This window comes from Suillus subalutaceus (genome assembly GCF_016647625.1).
Source record: "Suillus subalutaceus strain FC151 chromosome Unknown DFJ58scaffold_3, whole genome shotgun sequence".
NCBI lineage: Eukaryota > Fungi > Basidiomycota > Agaricomycetes > Boletales > Suillaceae > Suillus > Suillus subalutaceus.
The window spans coordinates 411,744-436,834 of NW_024540252.1; the positions used below are offsets into that span (position 1 = coordinate 411,744).

Here is a 25,091-nt window from a genome sequence, read left to right on the forward strand (position 1 = left end):
GTAGAGCAGCGGACTGAAGTTTAACAACTCTGTCTGGCGTGATTAGGTAAGCTGTACTCGCCGCTTTAGGAAACCGATAAACAAAACAACAGTACCCTTGATGGGTCTAGGTTATGGTGCCTTATACATGTACCAACCACAAAACCCATACCCCTTGTTGGGGTGTGGGTATATCTCAGGGTGTGGGTGCAGGTGAGGTCTCTGATACCCCAGGGTTTACCCATGTGGATCTCTACCTCTACTCACACACTTTCATACTTCAACATGGTATCACTAAATCCAAATGATCCTACTTTGTATGCACTGAGTATATAGAGAAGATAACTATAGTAGAAAGTTGTATTGTACTTTGTGGCTAAATGAATCACCAATGAATTGAAAATTCTGTCTGCACTATCCTTCCTGAGGAGATGCCAATACACAAGAACTTGTTGGTAACTGGTAGCTGTCTGATGTGAGCTGCATCAAGGCAAGCTTTAAAGTAGTCTCTTCAAGACAAGAGTGTTCACTGGACAGTGCTGAGGAATCTTCATCATCAAAGTACATATCACAAATGCTGTCCAGAACTTTTGCTGCACCACTGGAATGCAGGACATGAGCAACTGCAGCATGCAATGCAATGAATTTTGGTTCTGGAAGGCTTGTGCCATCTTGAAATGGGTCCTGGAAGAAGACCTCCATACCCTCCACAATTCCATGATAGGAATTGCTAAAGCAATGTACAGCATATTTGTGCTCACCCTGGACTCAAGGGCATCAGTATCCAAAAATTGTGCTTCAAAGACCCAATAAAACTTACAATGGCATGAAGGCACCATCTAGAACAATTAAACAAGACATGTAATGAACGATCAAGCATCATTCCATTTGTAGGAGCATCAATTTCATCAGGCAGCTTGTTGATGAGCTCTGAAGAGAGCTGAGCATAATTCTTGATAATATCAACATCAGGGAAAACCTCCCCCCTGAAATTGAGGTAATTCCTTGTAATTCTCTGTTTTCGGAAGATTTCAAGTGAATTCAAGTGAATTCAGGTTTTGCAGAATTATTTAAGTCCGGTAGCTCGTTTTATGAATTCCTTTGAATTCCTTTGAATTCTGAGTAGTTTCTCTGAATTCCATCGAATTCACTCAGTCGCTTGATGGATTATTCTGAATATTGTCCAATTCACTCAATGATCGGTCGATGTCAAATTACACGAAAATCAACATTATATTGCATTAAAATGGCTTATCACAATGTATTATACATGAACATGGGTATCAACAGCACATGAAGATGCTAGTGCTTGAATTAGATGCAACTATGATCAAGTTGGATCAGCAATAGAGACACAACAACCTTTAATCCTCGGACATTGCATTAACATCAAGGTAGTCGAAGTTGCTCCCCAAACCAGCCAGCAGTAACATGCTCTGCGACACACTAACAGAGAGTGTGTGAATGACAGGCGCAATCCAAGGAACCTGAAACGCACCTGACAGCCTTGAAAAGCCATGCCATAAGCACGTGATACTTTTTTTTCCCGCGTTCGGAAATCCGAGTGAGGGTTGCAATGTGGAGGGTATCGTTGAAGGATTTGACTTGTGAGCTTGATGGTGGATTGCCACTCATCCAGTCCATCAGTATAGACTAAGTCTGTGAAAATAATATACTTAGCATTGTCAGTCTACAGTAAAAACACCTAAAAATCTACAATAGTTGCAACCACAACTCCAATTGCGGGATACGGCTGAAGCACCATCAGCATCAGATAAGCGGGCAAAAGGACAAAATTAGCGGGACACGAGAAAAAAGGTCACACACATTCTGAAAGCGGAACATGGCCATGGCACCATCAGCGTTGGGTAAACAGGTCAAAGACAAGGACACGCACAGAGTGGGACATGGAAATGACACCATCGGCATTAAGTAAGCAGGTCAAAAAAGAGATTACACACATCCTGACAACAAGTGAAAACATTCAGTAAAGAGAAGAGTGTGCGCAACTCAAAGTAGTAGAGAGAAGGGGAATGGACCTGTGTGTCATTTTCAAACCAAACTTTTAAAATTCAACTGTGAGAATAAACTCGGCATTTCCCGGATTGATCAGAATCTGTCTAAGTGTTTCACTCCTCAGTGCTGCGCTGTAGCTACCATTTACATTTTCAACCATTTTGATCATGCTAATGCTCTACACTCATTTCTGCTTGTCCACTTGTGAGTATTTCTTCTTATATGGGCTTTTGCCACTCGTTTCACTCATTTTTAATCATTCTAGTTTGTTTTTTCATGTCTGCGTTTCTGCGCTAGTTTGTCCCTGTCCACGCTTAGCCTGTGAGTGTTCCTGCTTGTTTTCACTCATTTTCCGATTCATATAATTGCACTTGTGACTAGTGATCTCGCTCACTCATTCTCATTTGCCAGTTCTCGACGGTCAACGGTCACCATTCTCATTCTTGTTCTAGTTGTGTTTTCATACTACTCCCTCACTAAACTAATATTTGATCATGAATTTGAGGGTATCGTGTTGCACAAGTCCATGTCATCTTCACACTGACAAGTCATGCTGTGGCTGCCTTATTTTGCACACCTGCCAAGGCATCTACCCACTTTGCTTATGTGGAGTGGTTCACGCCATTCGGGCAACCCGAAGCAAACCATGGTTTATACAAAATTTCCCGTGTCATTCGTAATGGAGAGTGTCTCACGAGCATCATCGATATCTCTGATATTCGCAGGAGTGTACACCTTATTCCAAAATTTGGCCCAGTTGTACCTCGTGAATGGACGAGCAGTACCGTTCTGGAGCTTTGTTCTAGCTTCTTTGTAAACTCGTTCAGTGACAGGCATGCTTATCTCACTATAATCTGACTGGCGGAATTTACTCCAAGTTCATTGGAAATACAATGATTTCTGTTGAATCTGACTGGTAGATTTTATTACTTTCAAAATACATCGATTTCAGTCAAATTAGCAGAGTTTCTGGAAATCAGCTGTTTTACATGCGAGTTTGAGGATTTCAGTGGAATTCCCAAGGGAGGTTTTTCCTGATGAAGTGTGACTGGTAGACTGTGCTGGACAAAAATCAGGTATAACTTTAATTAGACATTTGAAGGACAGACCTTGCTGCTGTCTTTCAAAATTAACCTTGGAAGAATATGAGCTGCATCAAGGACTGTTCTATAATTGGGCTGTCGATTGTCCTTTGTGTGGAAATAGAAATCCAACCATCTGGTCACTGCACACCTGTGACCATCTTGTTGTGAAAAACACAACCTGACTAGGCACTTGTGAAGGTACTCAGCCAGTATATGTCTAATGCTCTGCCTATGCTGCTATACTTGCAACAAAGATGCAAGAACATTCGACCCGAGGGAAAAGCTACTAAGGATAACTTAAGATAGAAAGACCCGAAAGAGCGCTAAAGCATGGGAATAGCACGTCGCAAGATAGAGCGCTAGTGCGTGGGAAAGTATGTCACAACTATAGAGCGCTATGGCGCAAGAAAAGCGGAAGTGCGGGTCGGTAGATGGTCGCTATCGGGTCACTAATGTGTTGGTAGTGGAGCGCTAGTGCATGGGAAAAGTGGAAGTCAAGAAAAGCGGATACTGAGTCAAAGGAAGGTGCTGGATAGCGAGTGAGGTCAAGGGTATTGATTGCAAGGGTAAGGAAAGTCAAGGTAAACCAATAGGGGCTATAGAGCGCAACTAAAGGTGACTACTTCTAAGTAAAACCTAAGGAGAAGGAAATACTGTTGAAGGGAAGTAATGTTGAAGTAGTCACCATAGGCTTCTTATACTAGTAAGCTATACCATCTCAGACTCGGAAGGGATAGGATATACATGTAATAAGACTGTAGCACTTGTTACAAACTTGAGGCAAGGCAAATTACATACCAATGAGGTAGGATGGACAATGGATGGATTCCGATGTTTCGGGTGGATCCTAGGGCGCGAGAACGGCGCGCTGGATAAGTGCTAAGCGCAGGAACAAGCGCTAGATAGAGCGGACATGCACTAATGCTCCTATAGACATATTGCTGGTAGTTCTGATAGCGCTATAAGCGCGGGAATAGCGTCGGATAAGTCGTGGGAGCATGGATAGCGCTGCGGGAATGTGCGCGCATAGTGCGGGAAAGTGCGGAATAGCGTCGGACAAGGGTATTGGCTGAGACAAGTGAAGACTGCTGATAGGGGAGTAGTGAATAATATGAGGGATAACTTTGGTCCACCTATTGAAGGCTTATGCAGGTATACATGCCTAGCGCCAATATGATTGTCACATTGTTCAGAGAGCTAGTAAATAGTCAAGGTCAGTATGCCACATCATGATAGTATGAGGTGAAAGTCAGATGCTACAGACCATTTTACTAAACTTTGTACTATGATCCTTAGGCCCAAAATCTGAAGCCAAATCTGAGTTGGAGGTGAAGAAAGACTCAGATGGTGTAGAGGTTTCAGAGAGTGTACAGTTAGGGGATTGAAAAGCCTTTTTGACTTTACTAACATGAGAAACAGCAGTCAGAAAAGAGTGAATTACATACTAGTGCTGCCGTGGTCCAGTTTGGTCTGGTTCAGAGGGCCCTGGAAGAGAACCAAGAACTGGACTATCAGTTCAGTTCTACAAAATCACTGAACCCAGAACCGGACCACAGAGAACTGTTTGCTGTGGTCCGGTTCAGTTTTTTTCCAGTCCGAACCCGAACCGAACCTAAAAATTTTCAGTATAGCGACTGACCTTGGATAAGTGAATCCCAAGCCAGAGTGTCCAGCAGAGCATCGTGAGGTGGACCACATTCTTATCACCTGCTGTAGTCACCTATCTGCTAGGATAAGAGTCTTGCCAAATTGATTAGAATTGTGCCCAAAAGTACATGCAGGATATAAGAGCTAGTTGTTGTCATACACTGCTCTCCCATCCTCAGACAGATCCCTGGTCCACGGCAGAACTCACGTAGTCTGACCAATGTATCCCAAGAAACTCGAGCTCTTTCTCATCCAGACAACTACAAACAGTTAACTATGCACAGGACATGTCAACATATCAACTAACCAGACAATACAGTATGCTCCAACTCAACAACATTTGTGTTGACAGTGTTTGGTGTAGACAAAGCAGAAATGGCGGGCATCAAAAATGGTGGTACAATATGTTGCACACTGGAAATGGAGGTGAAGAAATGGATGGTGATACACCACTACTAAGCTTTGGAGCAGGACGGCCAAACTGAGTGTTGTAGGGAGGGGAATAACTTAGTCTGGGAACAAGCAGACATGAAAAATTTTCAGTAGTGTATACATAGAATAAAGTGAACAAAAAGTTGGACTAATCAGGGATGTAATGGTTTGCCACATGAACAGACTAGGACACCCATGCTTTTCTCCCCTTCTGTTATCCCTCTTTTCCCTTTGATGTCATGCACTCATGTCATGCAGGTACCTCTCCATGCGTCCTAGGGGTGAACGCTCAGTGTTGTTCAGGTCAAGGTTTGGCATTGGGTGCAGTTTTGTGGCTGACATAGACCTCGAGTGTCTGACCACACTCAAAGCAAGGATGTTCGAGGATTCTGAGGACTTGCCATCACAGGTGGTGGGATGTGTATTTCAACATTCCTACTGAGTGGGTTCTGGGCAGAGATTACGGTGAGAGTGAACTTGAGGTAAAGAAAATAACAATTGCTCTCTTCAATAGGTCTCTCACCAATGTGATTGACAGGGCGGCCCCTTATTCAGCCACAACTCTGATGCCATGTCTGCAGACAAGTTGTCCAACATTGTAGCTCCTTCGCTGCCGGCTGAAGAAGAGATTGTGCCCGTGAAATGTCACCCTTCACTGCCAGCTGAAGAATGTGCACCAGTTAAATGTCGACATGGTTCAAAGAGGGTCCAGAGAGGGAGGAAAAGAAAATAGTCATTGGCTGATGCGACTAGTAGTATGTGTCCTTAGTGTAGAACACTGGTGCATCAGTTCCAAGAAAATAGTCATTAGTTGAGGACTGGCTAGTAGTATATGTGCCTATGGTGAATAAAATCAACGAAAGAATGATCACGAACCCATTGTGGTGTTCAAACTTGGGCTAGCCTCGCAGAACCCCTTTTTGCTATAGAGGTCAAGCATCCTAGAAGTCCACATCACATCCATACATCACTCCCTTGCAAAGCCTCGACTCACTCGACCCTTCCATGTCACAGCGGACTATGTCCGACTCGGTCAATACAGACCCATTGCCTCAGCCGTTCGCAGGGAGCCAGGGTTGCCTGTACTGTCCCTAACTTGCTGTTTTGGTCATTGTGCACCTGGCCAACCGTTCCATCTCATCGGTATCGAATTCTCCCATGTCCTGCCCATGTCCGCCTATCTCCATTGGTGTGTTTTAAGCTTATTTTACCATTACTGAATGAACTGCAGGCGTTATTACATGTATTCCCATGGCTGCAGCACTCGCAAGCCTTATTACATATTGACCTGAATACCCTGTGTTTCACTACTACTCTCACCTGTGTGATTCTGGACATTCACGTAGTTAGATAAATAGGACTCAAGTTTCGTACTGTCTCTTACTTCCCTTCTCCGGACATACCTGCTACCATTGTAGGAGTCACCTTAGTTAGTCTTTATTGTGCAATTGATCCCTTTTTGCTTTTCATCTCAGACGTGCCTTAACCGCTCTAAGTGCGCACTCTCTAAGGTTTCTATACCTAGGCCTTGTATAGACTCGGACTGCTACCACAGGTCTAGACTCAGCAACCCATACCTAGTTTTACCTCGCTATACCTAGTTATACCTAGGCTCTCTTTACCTCGGCCTAGCCTTACCTGCTGCTCCCTTCAGCATCAGACTCCTCTACTCGTGTCAGTGTTCATCATTGGTTTCTTGCATCAGTGTTCCTCATCAGTATCTCGCATCAGGTGTACCATCAGTATCCCACGTCACATTGGACATTCTCGGACTTGGACCTTCGGTCAGTCGGAACATCTCAGGTCTTAGATCTTAACTCCTTCCTTTCTCTTCCCTCACACTATTAGAAGGAAGTGCTTCAATAGCAGTCCCCTTGGGTCAATGTACTGCACTCGCACCCATTAGGATTTAGTAGGTTTGTTGGTATAGCTAGCTGACTACTATTTCTTTCACCACACCATACAGCTTGATGTGAAAGTCCAATATAGGACATAGAAATGAGTTGCACTAGTGCATCAGTAGCTGTGTCAAGACTCATCAGTGCCGCATCACATGCCCATCATGACCACCGCAGGCACGGCAGGACCGTGTCAAAATAGCTACACCCAGACTTATGGGATGAGGATATGCCTCTGTAACAAATGAATGTGTGTGGCAAAGAGATCAGAGCCAGGGGGAAATCATGTTTGTGAAAATGAATAAAGTGTGAGGGGAATAACGGATGGGGTGCATTTAAAAAGCTAGAGAGAAGTATTGAATTAATGGCAATGATTCGTGATACTAGAGAGTGGATGCAAATCCCAAAGATCACAGTTTGATGTCGAGGCAGATGATATTGAAGTTGAAGTTGAAGTCGATAAGGGTTCACAATGGTTCGGGAAGGCCAAACCAGAACCGAACCATTCGGCAGGACCTAGAACTGAGAACCATGGACCGGACCACAGAGAACTGGACCAAAAGTCCAGTTCGAACTGTGGTTCTGGACTGGACTGCGGCAGCACTATTACATACTGGGTCACAAGAAAAAATAAAGCCAATCATGTGCAAGCTTTTCTAAAGATGCCTTTGTAAGCTCATTGCTTACCTGAGTTCCCATAATCAACATAAATACTGTCTGCAATAATCAAGCTTGAGCTTTGATTATCACTGCCTTTTGGTGTAACTGTTAAGGGACAACAGTCTTGACTACTTACAGCCTTGCCTTGTTGATGGGCAACAATGATTGAAGTAGCAGTGTACCATTGACTTCCAGTAAATTGTGCACCTTCCAACATTGCCTGCAACAACTGGCACACATTAATTGTGTGCTGGGCAACCAGTGGCATTGTGACTGATTCCATGGTGTGAAGGGCAGTACTGGCATAATGAATCAACAGATTGTCAGTGTTAAAGCCATTGTTGATGGTCTGGAGGACACTGCATTTAAATGCATCCTTGTCCAGGATACTTGGGCTAGTGGGGAACATCATGGTGGAAAATGCAATGAACAAAACCCCTATCCAGACTCCTCGGGCCAAAAAGTGACTGGAGTCTGAGTTTAAATCACATAAGCGGGATCATGCTTTTGCTGCGGCAGGCAGGTTTTTCACCCTCAGTCACAGTTTCGGCCCAGAATGTCAGGGACTTGGACACTCTGGGGCCTAAATCTGGGGCGGACTCTGGGGCCCATCGGCAAGTCCGGCAGAGTACAGTTGAGTTTAAGATGATTTTGTCACGCTCCTCCTTCACTTGCTCATTGATTTTGTTCCGTCATTTCAAGTTGATTTGTTCGCTCTATTATCACAGGTCTCCACATCTTCCAGAATGTATCCCCTCGCACCCAATCTGTCATAGTGCAGTATAAAGAACGACGGGACCCACGCAAATTTTTAGTATGTATCGATTGGTGTTCTCTGTCGATTTCAGTTACAAATGCGATACGCTACGTTGCATGGGGTATACAGGAATGTAGTTGTGCTTGTAGAAGTCGTAAGTGAAGAACGAAAATTCGGGTCACTACGCGTTCAAAAATATTTTTGAGAAATACTTCTTTACGCCTTCTGCACCATGAACGATCGCCCCAACCACTCCGTCCGGCCGAATCACAAACACCTTCGTCTGGTCAGCTTCCATGAGGTAAGCCGAATGAGCATAGCCCTCCCGATCAACAAGTACGAGGTCAGCAGGAGATGCGACAGGCGTCACTGATGCTGATGATGGCAGAACGACTGCCGATCGTACGACACTTTTATCGTATGCCTCCAGGGCACCCAAGATCGGGGTGGCATCAGTGAGACTCGGCGCAAATACGAGCACTGTGTGGTACCAGGGTCTGTACAAACCAAAAAGCGTTGTCTCGTCAGGCTCTGCGCGCCCCACCTGCAACATGTTGGGCGCATCAGGCGCCCTGTCCCCAGCCTCCAGATGCCCCTCGTCAAGCACTCCGTATGCGTTGATAGGCCTCCCCTCGACTGAAGTTACAAATTCATCGAGCACGATGGTGCTGAATCGACAGTTGATGCCGAGCATGTAGAGGATGGGACTTCGTCCGTCCGACGGGTCTCCAGACGACATTGCCTTATTGAGAATTGAGGTGGTCACCCCGAGCATCTCGGAGATCACAGGCAGACGCTCGGCGCTGTATGTCTCGAGAAGAGATTTGTCAGCCAAGCCTTTCTGAACGAGCGCAAGTTTCCATCCTAGATTGAACTGGTGCGCGATTAGTTGTAACACACATGCTACATCTACCTGACTCACTGCATCTTGTACACCTGAATTGAGTCCCTGTTCATAGCCAAATGAGCAGGTATCAGCAACAATCGGATCAACCATACCTGACCACCAGTTGGGCTGTGGACGCTTGGATATGTGTTAGCAGCAGTTTGCGAAGAAGGCATTCAAAGATAGACATACTGTGCAGCATCTACAACAACATGCATGAGCACGGCCACAAACATCTCAAACAGAACCACTTACCACCCGCAACGAACACTCGACCCTCGCTAAACTTATTCACCATCCGGATATTGGCCCTGGAACAAACAGATGAATATGTAGAAACACATGCAGAAACACAAAACGCACCGGAACTCGCTCATCCAAACCACCTTGTTGAATGTAATCTCCGTTGGTATTAACGACGCGATGGTCTCGAAAACAAGCTCTTCGCTCTGAGCAATCTTCGGTATGTCTAGTTCGTGGCCGTAGAGGAAGAATTGCCAGCCGTCTTTGCCAACTTCGTCTGTTGGACGCAATGTGACGCTGCATATCATCAATATACACATCTTCAAGCCTCGAGAGCAGAAACTGAACACACCCTCGTGTACTCAAGTGTCCAAATCGGTGCCAATGCTTCGAGACTGGATTAGGACAGCTATTCATCGAATATGTAGAAAACGGACGTACCACTCTATCGAGGTTAACGCCCGTCAAACGGATATCTCCAGTCACAATCCGGGTATCGTCTCTAGTCTCGCCCAAAAATGCGAGCTCAAGTTGCTTGCGCACGACGCCTACAATGCCGCCTTCAGTCTCGTTCATCCCGATGCATTTAACTGCGTCCCACCTTTAGCACCATCAGCGCCGATGATCCACTTGGTATCAAAAGTCTCTGATATGCCGTTGTTTGCCAAAACAGCGGTGACGCCCTCATCGGACTGCTCGAACGAGCGCAGTTCGGTGCCCATCTCGACAGAACAAGAGAACTTCTCTAGGTGGCGTCGCAGAATCACATCTAGGAGCTGTTGACCCATCATTTTGGGGGTATGCTAAAAAACCGAATCAGGATGAAGGTTTGATCAGGCGACGGTGTTGCGCACGAATGGTATTGCTGGAGTAGGTTCCATAGGCGGGACCATCGATGAGTCCTTTAGAGGTTCCAAGGTCCCGGGCTTGTATGAACGGACGGGAGGGGCTGGTTTTCCCAAACCATTGACTTCTGGAACGTCCAAGAAGTTGTAGAGTTCGAGGGAGCGCGGCTACATAGAGAATGCATTCAGTGAGACCACGGGGCGATATGACAAGTGGATGTGTGACAAACCCATATTCCAGCACCACGCTGTCCGATGCGATGGTGGGGGTCCTTATCGATGATACGAACTGAGATACCGTTCTGGAGGAGCGTCAACGCTGCTACCAGACCCACTGGCCCAGCGCCTACCTAACAAGGAATTCAGCTATGCGCAAATATGTGTCATATGCAGGTCGTCACTTACTACTAACACGGGAGGATGGACAGAATTCATATGTAGTGCTTACACTGACAGGAGGATTAGTTTGATTATTTGGATCAACATCTCGAGGGAAGCAGGTCGTTATAACATAGGGGCGATGCCGATCAGACCGGGCAAGGCTGCGTAGGGCTGCGTATGCTGCGTACAATGCCGATGTCACGGTTCTCGTTGATGTCCTCAAGATGTCCTCGTTACCGGCGCCTTTGATTCTCCGCTTATGCAATTCCAATATCTCCCTTTGAGGCTTTTGACTAAATCCCTAACTTACACTGCGTCCCATCACAAAACGTATATTGCCATCAGACGTTTGTCTACACAGCTGACAAGCGAAATGTAAACGCGGTGTTGGGTTAGGTTCTAAGCATCCCCGCTTACACGTACCTGGCAATTATGATCAGTCAGAAAGACAGACTCGGATATCCCCTTGATGCATCTGATGCATCAGATTCATGCGCGAGTTCCATACGGATGAAATATGACTGCAAAAGTCGCAAGCCAAGAACATTCACTCAGCCTTGGCCCTTCAAAAATTTCCCCAGTCTTGTGTTCGCCAGTCCTGAGTCATTCCTGCTCAAGTATTTCCGAGGGAAAGTCCCTTATTTTACTGCGGAGCTTGCTTTTTTCCAAGCAGTCCTTGGGACCAGAGTTCGTTTATGTGACATCATGGCATTGCATAAACTGTCTATGTCTGGACAAACTGAGGCCCTTTCGAAGTCCCTAATTCTTTGCTTTGAGTTGAGCCGAAAACTGCTCTTCCAAGTAGTACACGGGAGTATCGGGGTAAATCTACGTCCAGAAATTTCAGTCGTCAATTCTTGCAAGATATCGCAATCAGATACTACCGTGAAACCGTCGTTTGGTGTGAGTCCACTCGTCAAGTTCGAACCAGCTTGCCTAGTAAGGAATTTCTAACCTGCTGTTTTCAAATTCGCGAAGATCCAAGACTCACCAGATGAGTACACCACTCAACCCGCCATCGATCACGGTGGAGTACCAATTCTCGTAGGTCGTGGTCTGGTTCTGGTCAGCGTATACACCAAACTCTTCCATCAGTACAGGTTTGTTGTAGGTGGCCTGAGCATCGCGGTGGTTCTCGATCCATTCCTGACCCCAGACCATCGCGCTGGCAGATAATCAGTCTATGGAAAAGCGATCTGCGCGAATTGTGTGCTCACCTCGGGGTTTCCTCACTCCAAGTGTACTAAGTCAGCATAGAAGATTTGTGAGTTATAGTGTGATAATAGCAACTATTACTCTGCTCAACATACGGGGTATAGCTGGTTTCGTTTTGACTTCAGTCATGACTAATCTAATAAGAACAAGAAAAAGACATACGTGGAAAGTTCCAAAGTCGATAGTGTCAATAGCCAAGTTGGCATCGAAGTCGACACCCTGAGAACCACTAGAATTAAGTCAATAGATGCTTTGAGCCGAAGGTTTATAATCAACCTACTCGTAAGCATAGTCGGTGGAGTTGGACAAGTTGAACCAGCCCTCGTCTCCGAGACCAACTAGGTGGTTGCTGTCGAGAGACTTGATGTAGCTGGACATAGTCTTGACCCAATCCGTGATCGTAGTGGTAGTGCAAGTACCTGAGGTAGCGCTATGGTACGTCAGAATAAATACTTTCTATTCGAAAAACATTCGAAATACTTGGTGGATCCAGTGCAACGTGGCTCATTTGCTGTAAATTATAGTGGATGGTAGAGATCGTGCAAGGGAAGACGCGTCACTTACCCAGCTCCCAACCGAAGATGGTGGGCTCTTCGATGTACCTTTCAATCCACACCTTCACGTAGTTTTGGAAGGCGGCCTTAATGGCCCCGGCGTCAGTGAGAAGTCTGATGGCCAAATACTAATGTGCACGTACAATGACCTCGGGGTTAGAGTAGAAGTAGTCATGAGGCTGGCCTTCACCAAGGATTTGGTCAACGTAAACGTCCATTCCGCCGTAGTTTGACCAGTTATTCGTACTTAATGTATGTTCAGTTGCATGATGTTGTACGAAAGTGCCTGACGTACAGCGTAACAATGAGGCGAATGTTGTTTGCCTTAGCAGCAGCCACAACATTATCTCGAGTGAACTGTTGAACATCAGCCCGTAGGAAAACTGGGTCAGCTCTGCTTACCAAAGTTCTCAAGACCAGTCGAACCGTAATTTATAGTAGGGGTGCTTCCGTTCCAGAGCTGGTAGTAGTCGCCACTGGCGGAGGTGACTTCGTTAAAGCCCCTGACAAGGCCTTGTCAGGAGACTGTCTTTTCACATAAACTCAGCTACAAACCATGTTCGGACAGTAGTCCCACCGGTTTCGACAATGTCCTGAAATGTGACATCCATTTCATCGGTGGTGAGACCAGTCAAGCCAACCCAGTAGGAGTTGGAGCTGCAACACGACTTTTTGAGAACCTGAGTATACATGATGGCTTTTCTGCGCACCCAAAGACAGTGTACGGTTGACCATCGAGGGTGAAGCTTTGGCCATCAGCCTTCACGAATGAGGTCGATTGCCTCGCCGTAGGTTTAGATAACTCAAGATGCTGTCAGTCAAATGCCAAGACGATGTGATCAACCCACTCACCGAGACAGTGGCCAAAGCCAAAGTAAGAAGGCTTGCCTGGAGTTTCATGTTGCAATCTCAGCTGTGGTGGGGACAACAACATATTCCTCGACTCGACTTTTAGAGGCCTACAGGGGGGAAGCGGAAAAACTTTTGCATCGAAAATTGCTTGCGATTAAAATTAACCAGACGATGGGTAGCGCGAGGTTTCGCCGTTCAAAGGATTGTTTTAAAGTTCTTGAGCCACCGATTCATGCACCCCTCGTGAAAGAGTCATGACCCATGAGCCTGGCACTGCAGAAGGATCGACCGTCTTCCTTCCATTGATCTCCCTAGGTAGACTCTAGTTCACGAGTAAAAGAACGCATTACATTTTGTTTGCTATGGGGTCGGGAATCGTCCTTTCGTGGCAGGTGCTGAGAAGGGCTGATCGACAAAATGACACGCAATTGTGTAAACCGGACCGCCGGCATCACTATGAGAGTCGTCGGAACTGAAAAGGAACGCACGAGGTCTACCCCCATGATTCGTGCCATCCCACAATGCGGACGCTATGCACCTGGTGATTGATGGTGAACATGGAGAAGGAAGGCTTGAGAACAGTTAGCGATGAGGCAAGACAAATGCAAGTGCCGAGGAGCACCTGATATCGGCTCTTGAGGGATTAATGACATTAAATTCACATGGACGACGCGCCGTGTGTTTTCATGATGGATAGGCAAATTTGGACTGTGCCACTATGCATGCGATAATCATAATACAAAGCATGTTATATCCTACAGCATCTTCTCACTGGCAATCAGCTCCTCCAGTTTATCGACATACGTACCGCTAAGTTGTGGAACAGCCATGAGCGGCCGTCGAACGTGAATTTCTCCATATCCGAAATGCTTCGATATCAATGTCTTCATAGCACCAACTCCTCCAGCCTTGCGCGTTGCCCAATCTCCCTGACCTAGCTGAGCCTGGATTTTCATGGCCTCGTCGATCTTTCCTGCCTGATAAAGTGCGTACATCTTCATGTGTAGCTTAGGCACGAGGTTCGGGAGCGCAGCAATTGCGCCAGCACTTCCGGAGAGGAGTCCTTGCAAGAGCACCTCTGATACACCAGCGAGAGTGCAGAATTCGGAAGGCGGCTTGACAGAAGTGATTCGGTGGAGCTTTCCAACGTTTCCGCAAGATAACTTAGTGCCCACAATGTTAGGGTGCTCTGAGAGTGTGAGGATGATATCGGAGTCCAGGTCAATGCCGGCAGTGACGGTTGGGAAGTTGTACACCATGTATGGCAAAGGTGAATAATCTGCAACCTACAAATTCAGGGAAGTTGGCGACTCAGTCCAGTCAATTTTATGGAAGGCTTACTTCACGGTGGTAACGAATGATGTTCTCTTTCGTCATGTCTCCAGGCCAGACGGAAGGTGTCAACACGAGTACAAAGGCAGCACCAGCATCCTTCGCATCTGCGCAGAGCTTCTTCGTCTCTCGTGCAGATTGAGCACCGCAGCCTGCAATGATAACAACATTCTGGAAGCCATTTTCATCCAACGTCTTGCGAGTAAGGCTGATTGCCTCTTTACGCTCGTCGTGCGACAAGTGTTGAGCCTCTCCATTGCTTCCCTGCACGACGATACCTGTAACGCCTCCCTGTGCAGATTGCAATATTATCGACTGACATCAGGGAGTCATAAGGTTGTTCGCACCTGAGCGAGCCGTAAAACATGAGACTTTATAGCAGGGACGTCAAAGTCCTCATTCTCTTTGAAGAACAAGACAGCAGGCACGTAAATTCCGGAAGGGGGTACCGCAGCTGGCATGTTGCAGAAATCAATCGATCAGGTTAGCGAAAGGAAACAATGGCTGCTCTAGCAGTTATATGGGATCGGTCTCGCGACATCATCATCCTCTGGCGGAGCTCCGAGAGCACAATTGGTGATACGGTCGGCTGGGGGAACGGGCCGGCGATGTGTTTATAGTACTCAACATCGAGTTAGGTTAAAGGTCCAGAGCAACACGCTGACTCAGCATTTATCACGTGATATATGTAGTCCGCAGACCGTTCTTGAAGCTATTATACTTAAAATCAAACGTCCAACCCGAGTCTCGACTATTAACTCGGTATTTTCCTCAAAATTGTGGCTTGTAACAAGGCCAGACGTGGCAAGGGGGGCTGTCGATCCTGTCATCTGCATTCCATTTACTTTCTTTAAGCCCAGGATTGCAGCATCATCGACACGTTATGTACTCTTCGTTCCGCCCTCGTATATCTGCCGCCTTGTTACCCAGGAAGGTCGTAACATATGGCCTTACTGCCAGCAGAAATGCTGCTGAATCGTATAGGCCCGTGCACCGCCAATTTGGCACGCTGTTGACATCCTCACAAGGCTCTGTCCGCCTGCGACAACGGTATGCATCCCAAACCCCTGCCGCCTTGCGTAACCTCCACGTCCGCGCCATTTCATACTCTTCTATACCTCGATTTGTTGCCCGAGCATTTCGTGTACCGATAGCTGGTGCAGCTCTTGGCGCTGGCGGGCTTGGTTACGCCAATTACAAGTTTGAAGGTAAGTTCTCGTACATAAATACGACTCCTGTGCGTTTATCTTATTGCGACAGAACTGCGCAATCAGTCGACTGCTTGGCTGTCGTCTGTCCAAGACGCAGCCACAGATTTTATAGACTCGGCTTCGGACGGCATCAAGTCGGTCGCGTCTCGTGTGTCTGCGGTCCAATTACCAGACATCGAAACGCCTCAGTTTCTCAAGGATCTCTTCGCATCTGTTGAGAACGGTGAAAAGTCGCGAGAAGAGAATTCACAGGGGGAGTCCTCGAACCGACGATTGCCAGAAGAGAATGCCGCTATAGCAACTCTCATTGCTGCAACTATGTCTTCCCCGTCAGATTCAAAGGCATCTAATGAGGCCGACGGAAATGTTGATCAAAGACAGAATCAGCTTATGCATCTCACGAGGAAGCTTATTGAGATCAGAAGCATGTTGCTAAGCATTGACCAGAGCGATGCGCTGAAACTCCCAAGCATTGTCGTTATTGGCAGCCAGAGCTCAGGAAAGAGCTCAGTACTAGAAGCTATTGTGGGGCACGAGTTTTTGCCAAAGTGAGGAATTATAATCATTAGTTAAGATTGTGCTGATGGTGATGCAGAGGCAATAACATGGTCACCCGCCGTCCTATAGAACTCACTCTAGTCCATACACCCGCCAAGGCTGATGGCAAGACTCCTGAAGAATACGGCGAGTTCCCAGCTCTTGGGCTGGGGAAGATCACCAACTTCGCCCACATTCAGCAAACCCTGACTGACCTCAACCTTGCCGTCCCCTCTTCCGAAGCCGTCTCTAATGACGCCATTGACCTCCGCATCTACAGTCCCAACGTTCCTGACCTCACCCTCATCGATCTACCTGGCTACGTACAGATCTCATCCATGGACCAGCCAGAAACACTCAAGGAAAAAATCGCAGGTCTATGTGAGCGGTACATTCGGGAGCCCAATATCATCCTCGCAGTCTGCGCAGCCGACGTAGATTTGGCAAATTCTCCCGCCTTACGAGCGAGCCGAAAGGTTGACCCCTTGGGCTTGCGGACAATTGGCGTTATCACCAAGATGGATTTGGTGCCACCTGAACAGGGTGCGACGATCCTTGCAGGGAACCGCTACCCCTTGCACCTAGGATATGTGGGCGTCGTTGCCAAATCAGCAGGGAAGACATCCTCGTCGCAGTCCGCAGGCGCCGTTGCGAAACGGAGCGAGAATGATTACTTTGGCAACCACCGTGATTACTTTGGCGCTCCATCCTCACTGATGGTCGGCACTGATACTCTCCGGCGGCGTCTGATGGAAGTGCTCGAATCTTCCATGGCGTCTTCGCTGCATGGGATCACCAATGCGGTGCAGCTCGAGCTCGAAGAGGCTACCTACCAGTTCAAAGTACAATACAACGACCGGCGCATCACCGCCGAGTCGTACGTCGCCGAAACGGTGGACACACTGAAATCTCGATTCAAAGACTTCACTACGCAGTTCCGGAAGCCGCAAGTGCGTGAGAAGCTAAAGATGATGCTGGACGAGAAGGTGATGGACGTGCTTGAACAACTGTATTGGCTAGACAAACGGACGCCGGAGCTCGGTGCGCTTGCCGCGGACTCCAAGGTGAAGCCTCAGGATGTGGAACCATATTGGCGACATAAGCTTGAGGCGGCATCTTCTCTACTCACGAAATCTGGTGTTGGCCGCGACTCCACTCTTCTTGTTGCTGACGGCCTGCGTGCTCTTATTGATTCGATTGTGTCCGGAGACCCTTTCACACACCACCCTCGAGCAGCTGAAAGATTGGTGCAGTTCTCACATATGATATTGCGGGAGCGCATTGGCGTGACGTCGGACCAGGTTGAAAAACTGCATTAAGCCGTTCAAGTACGAGGTAGACGTTGATGAGCGGGAGTGGGAGCAGGGACGTGGGCGCGCAGCGGAGCTATTTCAGATGGAGATAGCGATGTGCGAGAGCAAGCTGAAGGAGATCAGGAAGAAGGTTGGTGGGGGTCGAAGGCTCAGTAGCCTCTTGGGTTATGTCCGGGGCTTGGAGGAGCAGGTAAGAGAGAGGAAAAACAGACGGTTGGCAGGAGAAGAGGATGTACAAGAGGAGTCGGAGCCTGAGTCGTATCGGTATCCCCCAGGGCAAATTCTTGATGGTGGGATTCTACGACGGATTGATGGACTGCACGCTAATGATGCATTCACAGCTCGACATGCTATGTTGTACAGTGACAGGTTGTCCATTCTTAAGCTTCGCCTGGCCACGCTCAAGTCAAAGCGGTGTAAAGCAGGCCCCGAGAGCGATGTGCTATGTCCTGAAGTCTTCCTGAACGTGGTTGCCGACAAGCTTGCGTATACCTCCACGATGTTCATCAACATCGAATTGTTGGACCACTTCTTCGATCAGGTGACCTTATCAGATTAATGGTGAACCATGTACTGATGGTGTATGTTCAGCTCCCCCGAGGGATTGATTCACGTCTAATATACGACCTCGACCGCAAGGAGATTGAGGAATTTGCTAGAGAGAACCCTATTGTCAAGCGCCACCTCGACTTACAAGAACGTAAGGATAAACTCGAGGAAGTGAGTAAAACGATAGTATTTCCCACACATTCGACTGATGACGCTGTCAGGTTATGAAACAGCTAAATAGCTTGTCGACTCTTCGGACAGATACTCAACCCGCGCCACGTCGACAACGTGGGCTTTTTGGAGGGATGTTTTAAGCTCAATATTCAGACCTTCCACTTTCCTAGCTTGTATGGACATGTTCATATATGTAATAATCACCACTCCACATCTATACGTCGCAATACGGAAGGATGATATTCATTGCCCAAAGTACAAGCATAAGTGGTAGACACAACTCTACAGTTTTGCCTTGTCCTTGGCCATCTAGGAAACAAGTCAGTCATGGCTTTAATTACAGCAATATAATTTGTTCACCTGAAGGACGGCGGCGAGTTTCGTGGCCAACATGATATTACCCTTTGCCTTCAGCTTGCCAGTGAGGAAAGCTTTCTGACCATCCATCTAGTGTGCCACGTATTAGTGATTGACATCTGAATGGACCGCTATAATACAAACCTTGCCTGAAGCAAGCTGCGAGAACGTATCATCCGACATGATGAGTGTGACGTCCGCTTTGGGCGAGGCTAGTCCCTTCAGAATGGCACCCTTCTTTTTCAAGTCGATTGTCCAGACGGCCTCCTTCTTGTCGTCGTTCGTAATTCGGAGCTCGAAGATGCCCTTGGTCTATAAAGCATTGTGTCACACGAGTAATAAGGTATGTGATTCGATGTACGCACTTTCTTTACTTGCGCTTGTCTCTGTGCATCGGTGAAACTGTCGAATGCAGTGTGAAGGTTGACGATGACGTCTGAGGCCTGAAGGCATGTTCCCAGCTGGTAAGCGAAGACAGCAACAAGAATGGGCTTATTCAGTGACCTTGAAACCGTCAACTTTGATGTCAGACATGGAATATGGATGATGGTATGAAAGATAATATTGCTGTCTTATGAGAGAATAACAATAATCATATGAAACTTGCAAGCTAAGTGTATACGTAGACGTACGTAGCAATTAAGGGTCAATTGCACCCGAACTTGAATGCCGTGACGAATGAATTTGAGCAATCGGATGATCTACTCTTCCGCAAACGCCGATATCTTAATGATTATTCGGTCGTGGGTCCTATATGGCTCGATGTCTCTTGGTTCACGGTTGGCGAGATCGTGCGCCGCACATTATGTTCCGAGTTCGGGTCTACTATCATAGACTATCTCTCTAGCGCGTTGGCCTCCGCAAATCAGAACCGAGGAATGAATTTGAAAAGGTACAACGAAGTCGGACCGCTGTGAAACAAGAGTCCCTTGCCGCTGTACATGCTCTTCATGATTTTGCCCGCGAGCAGGCGTGGCTAGCCGCCGCCATCCGTGGTCCCTCAGGATGCGATCCTCCGATATCTAGGCGATTATTACGTTGGCTCCCAATGGTCCGATCCCCTTGTCTGCCCTGTTTGTGCCAGATATGATGCGGGGTGTTTGGTTCCCGACCTTTCACATGATCTCAGTGGTTACATATGAACCTACTCCGCATCAGTGATCCCTTCATTATTCAGCGCTGCATCGTACAGTCTTGAATATGTTCTTGAGCCTCAACAACATATTAATTTCCGAGTCTACAGCCCAAACTCCCAGCCCTATTCCCCCAGTGCCAACCAGTACCACCAGTTACAGAGACAGCTATGCCGTTTGACTATGATATCATGGACACAGCAAGCAAGAATTGGGCTTACCGTTATCTCTTATGTGCAGCTGTAGGACCCGCCGGAACCTACACCTCCTTTGATGACTGTACAGCAGTTTACACAGTTGCAATTCTGGACAGACACGATAGTGCTGTCTGCTGAACCGAAATACAAATACGCAAAGTCATGGTTATAACCCCTGAGCCATCCGCACCCATACTGTTCTACAAGAAGCCGTAAGTATGCGGTCTGAGATCAAAACAGGGTACGCCGAAGATATTTACCAGCCGGGATGCATGGGAAGCCCATGGGGTCTCGTGCTGTGACGATGCCCGCCAGTACTGTGGCAGACATAATCATAGTGGTGAGTGAGATGAACTTCATTGTTGCACTTGAGGATAGGTCTGGATGATGTTCTTTGTTATTGAGCTGAAGCTTTTATCCACAGGCAGTAAAGGGCGGTCAGCCCAAAAACATCCATCTGCTGTGCGTTCGACTAAGAAATATAATGCGCCGTGGCAACCCGATATCTCTTGACGTGGCTCCTTGATATCTTGCTGGTGTCAAGCTCGTGTGGAAATTTCATAGAGATGAACGGCTTTTCCAACGATCTCCAAAAGAGTGAGTTCTATTGCTCCTGTTCCTTGCCATCCAAGTCACCGGCCATGTATCCGTTGACGCCACGAGTGTCTCGCTATGACTATCTCTTGTTTTAATGATAGCTCTTGTAGATCTCTAGATTCATGAACTCGCAGTCTGGACCAACACGCACTCGAGAACAGGCTTGCCACGAAAACGCTTTTCTCTCTGCAAGTTGGTTGAATCGTAAATGTTGCGTTTCATTTTTACTAACTCATATAGTTGGTGTCTGATTGGGCTGTCCTATTCTCCCTCCCATTCTCATCTCCCTTCAGCGTATCGCCTTTTATGACAACCCATCATGTTACTTCTGCTTGAGAAGCAGGAGGCGCAACACCCTCGTAAATCCCATATAACCAATAGCGTCATCTCCAATGACCACACGGACAAGTCCATGATGCTCACTTTGGCCACAAAGGCGCTGGATGGTGGTGTATCTAGCATGTGCAGCTGTTGCAATACTTGCCTGGAAAAATGTAGGCAGTATCCATCCTTCGCTACTGTCCTTAAGCTTGACCATCGAGCCTCGTCTCTAACTAAAGTGCCTGACATAACAGATAAACAGCAATTTTCGCACCCAAACTATGGAAACTTGCATACTATAAAGTTTAGTTTGAACATTAATGCCGAGGGGAATGTGAGTGACCTTATTAAATAATTGTAATATTCACGTTGAGGCTACTACCTTTAATGTTACTCGAGAAGCATTGCACAGAGGAGATTATCAATATATGCAACTAATGTTATCAAAGACTTGACGTCGAAATGAAGATAGTACAGGCCAGTATGTGCTCATTGAGATGACCAGGAGGCTTTGATTTCGAGGAAGAGGACAAAATTGTTCTGGGGTGTCACAGAAAAGGTGACGAAGTCATAAACAGACTTGCCCAGAGTCTGGAAGGAGGCTGGGATCTTTGGGGAGTTCGTACACTGGATGGATTGAATACGGATAACCACCGCACGCTTTCCGGGGAACGTAAAAGAACGATAGATATAATTGAATCAATGGGCATTGGGCAATAACGAGGCAACGTGACCAGCTTCAGACTGGCAGCTGAGATGACCCTGGAGATGTTCCTTCGTGCACAGCCTGCCTTCAGAGCTTCAGGCTTTCAGGCGCCAATAATTTGATGAGCAAGTTAGATCATAAAGCTGATGTAATAACGACAAATAAAACAACATCAACAGCCCGGGGGCCTCTAGTAGTACATCCCTTCGTCAAACATAAGTAGGGAGCAGTATGTACCCCTCCGAATTTATCACTAACCACCCTCACAAATCATTCTTGCTTTTCACCGTCAACCCAGACATCAACCTTTTCATCGTAGAAAGCGACGTAACCCGTCATCTGACCACACTCAGGCTGCGCAGTACGGTAGTACCACACGACGTCCTTGTGTACATCCCCGTTCGGCAGTTGAACGTTGTAATAATTTGCTACCCCCTATCGAGCAATGCGATGTCAGTCCAACAACACGGTATGATCGATGAATGGGGAAACCCACCTTGTAAGGACACTCCGTGACTGTATCAGACGGCCTGAGAAGCTCGATGTGGACATCCGTAAGAGGCATATACGTCCTCACTCGAAGCCCCGTTTCGAATAACAAACGAGGGCGATTCGTCGATGCGAGTTCGGCACCATTGACCGCGACGCGTACGTGGCGAGAAGATTGTAATACGTCTACGCGCTTTGGGTTGCCATCGTTTATTGGCGCTCAATCGTGCGAGTGGGGATGAGGGGGGACTGACCTTGTAAGGGTCCTTGGGATGAACGTAAACCCGCTCATCCTCTTCAAGCCACGCATCAGCAGCTGAGAACTCGATCTTGAGTAACCCGGCCAAATCCTTGGTGTCACTTGCTTGATTTGTGAACACAGTCACAGCGTCCCTTGCTTCGTGTTTACCGACGACCAAGTCGTAAACTTTCGTTCCACGCTCTTTGTTATCAGAAGATTCGCGGAGGTACGAAGGGTTCAAGTCGGATGTGGAGAAGAAATAGATTGGGTAGAAAGGTTTCTCCCAGCTATATATATTAAATCAGCATTAGTGAATGCACGATGTTGGCTGTGGACAGGGGACTTACACAAGTTTTGCATGCTTCGTGTCTACTACATACTTTCCCCCGAAAAGCACCCTCACACGCTTCACGGAGGACTCGATGTGAGGTGGAGCAAATGGAGGTGCTGCGGATGACATGACTATCGAAAGAACGAGTTGTGGAGCTTACAGGAAGCCTTATAAACCAGCACAGGGGCTTATAAATTCTCAACAGGAGCCTGGACCAAAAATTGATAAGCAAACCTAGTATGTTACACCGAGCAAACGACAAGATAAGAAAAGTAAAAACAGAAACATAAATGAGAACTACATATTCACCCATCACTCAGATTCGTCATCATCTGCATCCTCAAGCCACTTCAAGAACGGCTCGCTGGCCTTCCTCACTTTCTTGCTCGTCTCCTTATCGACGTACTTCTTGCTGACATGAGTACCCCACTGAGTCACCACACCTTCTTCCAAGACGTCGATCTGGTACAAGGCCATGAGAATTTTTGGTACGGAAGGGATGAGCTCGGGGTGAGCAAGCCCGACGAGGCGCTCGATTCCACCCAAAAGAGCTTTCTGGTGCTTCTCGGAGGTAACCATCTACACGCTAAGTTAGCAAGACCCACGTATATTAGAAAGAGAACGAACCTTTGCAAGCAGGGCCTTGTACGTATCGATCTCTTTCGCAACCTCCTCGGTGAATAGCGCTTGAACAAGAACGAGGACAGTCTTGTGTTTCTTCTCGACGCCAAATTCTTGGGCCTTCTGATAGATCTGCACAGCACTAACGCCTGCATCGCTCTTGTTCTCTTCAACCCAACGACCAAACTGGGCGTAAGGGCTGTTCACATCGTCATCACTGCCCTCATCATCACCCAAGCCGCCAGCAGGCGTAAGTGATAGTCCGCCAACCTGGCCTTCCAATGCCTTAGCGCGAGCCTTGACAGCCTCGGGAGATGTATCAGCAGACCAATCTTGAGCTGCAAGCTTGGTTTCTGTAGTAAGCTCAGCGGCTTCGGCTTTGATCTTCTTGGTAAGCTCGTCGTCGCTATCACCACCAGAACCGCCAGTGTTATCGTCCCCAGGAACAGATGGAGCTGATGCGTGCACTCCACCACCATTTCCGTTTGCCTCGCCTTTGGCCCCCTTCTTGCTCTTCTTGGGGTTCTTGGGCGGGTTCTTCAGAATGAAGGTGACGAGCTTGTGCTTCATGTCGACGTCGGTCCTTTCACCACAAGCTTTGCAATCCCTGACGATATCCTCGTTGCGACCACTCTTGAGGATGATAAGGTCTGTCTCAGGGTTCTTGCATGAACGACAAAGGACAAATTTGTCAATGAAGACGTCAAGCAGTTCCCTGAGGCGAGAAGCGTCATGAGCGCCGTTAACGATGTAGCGTTCATTCTTGTCATCAGAGGAGGTCTGTGCACCGAGCTCACAGCCGAAGAATTTGGTAGGGTAAGTGGGAGGGCGAGATAAAGCACGAGCGACATCTGCCATGTTGGGGACGACGGTTTTGATACCATTGCCTTTGCCTTCAATCTTCGTGAGAAGGAGGGGCATACGGTAACGGTAGAACTTGTCATCGACATCGCGACGAATATTCACAATTCCTGCGGAAGCCATACTGGGCAGATATATTTAACGCTAGAGTACGACCTAGTCAATCGACAGCATGCCATGGATGATGGAAACGACGTACAGTACTTATGGACTTTCTCCGAAACAAACACGTATTTGCCGATATATTGAGTGGAGGTCGAAGCATGAAATAAAGTCTTCTGTGTTCTCCTCGAGTGGGACAGAAGATAGAAAAAGTTTGGGTTTGAGAAGCAATCGTGGGCTAGGGGAAGACCGCGAAATTTGTAGGTTGTGGGCTTTGGGTTTGAGTAGACAAAGACTGAAGACTGTGGTTGGTGGTTGGTGGTTATGGGCAGGAAGCAAATTTATGGGTGCCTGTTAGTTCCGCCTCCGGACATTGCCGCATGACTAAGTACAGCTGACACGTTTGTGCCAGCTTACATATACGTCACAGATGAACTGAGACCTAGGCTAGGAACATCCGCAGCGTCAATCATCCAGACTGTAACACCAGTGATCCCCTCGACGGTCTCTCTTTCAAGTCTCAGATGTTTCGAGGCGCCGAAATGTCTGTAGCCAAATCTAAATTAACA

The 25,091-nt window shown here is 47.3% G+C and overlaps 9 protein-coding genes across 9 annotated transcripts; 2 read left to right on the forward strand and 7 right to left on the reverse strand.

Moving 5' to 3' along the window:
* Positions 1-1,343: 1,343 nt before the first annotated feature.
* On the reverse strand, positions 1,344-1,623 carry DFJ58DRAFT_721318 (uncharacterized protein; the record flags this gene model as incomplete). Its single annotated transcript, XM_041384795.1, has 2 exons — positions 1,344-1,425; positions 1,478-1,623. 2 exons carry the CDS (start codon positions 1,621-1,623, stop codon positions 1,344-1,346), a joined length of 228 nt encoding a protein of 75 aa, XP_041250546.1.
* An 882-nt stretch (positions 1,624-2,505) lies between these two features.
* On the forward strand, positions 2,506-2,853 carry DFJ58DRAFT_649796 (uncharacterized protein; the record flags this gene model as incomplete). Its single annotated transcript, XM_041381544.1, has 1 exon — positions 2,506-2,853. A coding segment is annotated over one exon (348 nt), but the record flags the coding sequence as incomplete, so codon positions are not given.
* A 5,710-nt stretch (positions 2,854-8,563) lies between these two features.
* DFJ58DRAFT_740996 (FAD binding domain-containing protein) lies at positions 8,564-10,883 on the reverse strand (the record flags this gene model as incomplete). Its single annotated transcript, XM_041387122.1, has 11 exons — positions 8,564-9,423; positions 9,474-9,498; positions 9,553-9,562; positions 9,616-9,671; positions 9,724-9,900; positions 9,956-9,990; positions 10,045-10,151; positions 10,205-10,406; positions 10,458-10,616; positions 10,679-10,798; positions 10,854-10,883. 11 exons carry the CDS (start codon positions 10,881-10,883, stop codon positions 8,656-8,658), a joined length of 1,689 nt encoding a protein of 562 aa, XP_041250548.1. The 3' UTR covers positions 8,564-8,655.
* Positions 10,884-11,411: 528 nt separating this feature from the next.
* DFJ58DRAFT_256475 (glycoside hydrolase family 5 protein) lies at positions 11,412-13,784 on the reverse strand. The gene is made up of 15 exons (XM_041379501.1): positions 13,451-13,784; positions 13,309-13,400; positions 13,154-13,255; positions 13,001-13,101; positions 12,894-12,945; positions 12,742-12,844; positions 12,609-12,684; positions 12,525-12,555; positions 12,325-12,474; positions 12,207-12,273; positions 12,140-12,148; positions 12,047-12,072; positions 11,821-11,994; positions 11,714-11,765; positions 11,412-11,657 (listed from the first exon to the last, which is right to left on the reverse strand). The coding sequence occupies exons 1-15, from the start codon at positions 13,496-13,498 to the stop codon at positions 11,589-11,591; spliced, it is 1,152 nt and encodes a 383-aa protein (XP_041250549.1). The 5' UTR covers positions 13,499-13,784; the 3' UTR covers positions 11,412-11,588.
* A 421-nt stretch (positions 13,785-14,205) lies between these two features.
* DFJ58DRAFT_721321 (uncharacterized protein) lies at positions 14,206-15,243 on the reverse strand (the record flags this gene model as incomplete). The annotated part of the gene is made up of 3 exons (XM_041384796.1): positions 14,206-14,736; positions 14,792-15,073; positions 15,130-15,243. The coding sequence occupies 3 exons, from the start codon at positions 15,241-15,243 to the stop codon at positions 14,206-14,208; spliced, it is 927 nt and encodes a 308-aa protein (XP_041250550.1).
* Positions 15,244-15,665: 422 nt separating this feature from the next.
* DFJ58DRAFT_712965 (P-loop containing nucleoside triphosphate hydrolase protein) lies at positions 15,666-18,706 on the forward strand (the record flags this gene model as incomplete). The annotated part of the gene is given in 7 exon segments (XM_041383899.1): positions 15,666-15,990; positions 16,043-16,541; positions 16,589-17,831; positions 17,851-18,133; positions 18,185-18,384; positions 18,435-18,563; positions 18,614-18,706. 7 exon segments carry the CDS (start codon positions 15,666-15,668, stop codon positions 18,704-18,706), a joined length of 2,772 nt encoding a protein of 923 aa, XP_041250551.1.
* A 142-nt stretch (positions 18,707-18,848) lies between these two features.
* Positions 18,849-19,457, reverse strand: DFJ58DRAFT_721323 (sterol-binding-like protein; the record flags this gene model as incomplete). The annotated part of the gene is made up of 5 exons (XM_041384797.1): positions 18,849-18,875; positions 18,927-19,013; positions 19,068-19,235; positions 19,289-19,366; positions 19,428-19,457. The coding sequence occupies 5 exons, from the start codon at positions 19,455-19,457 to the stop codon at positions 18,849-18,851; spliced, it is 390 nt and encodes a 129-aa protein (XP_041250552.1).
* A 2,666-nt stretch (positions 19,458-22,123) lies between these two features.
* DFJ58DRAFT_256617 (uncharacterized protein) lies at positions 22,124-23,298 on the reverse strand. Its single transcript, XM_041379502.1, has 4 exons — positions 22,955-23,298; positions 22,621-22,894; positions 22,374-22,559; positions 22,124-22,312 (listed from the first exon to the last, which is right to left on the reverse strand). Exons 1-4 carry the CDS (start codon positions 23,065-23,067, stop codon positions 22,148-22,150), a joined length of 738 nt encoding a protein of 245 aa, XP_041250553.1. The 5' UTR covers positions 23,068-23,298; the 3' UTR covers positions 22,124-22,147.
* On the reverse strand, positions 23,144-24,843 carry DFJ58DRAFT_756607 (domain found in IF2B/IF5-domain-containing protein; the record flags this gene model as incomplete). Its single annotated transcript, XM_041388129.1, has 3 exons — positions 24,620-24,843; positions 23,566-24,564; positions 23,144-23,517 (listed from the first exon to the last, which is right to left on the reverse strand). Coding segments are annotated over exons 2-3 (1,241 nt in total), but the record flags the coding sequence as incomplete, so codon positions are not given.
* Between the last annotated feature and the right edge of the window lie 248 nt (positions 24,844-25,091).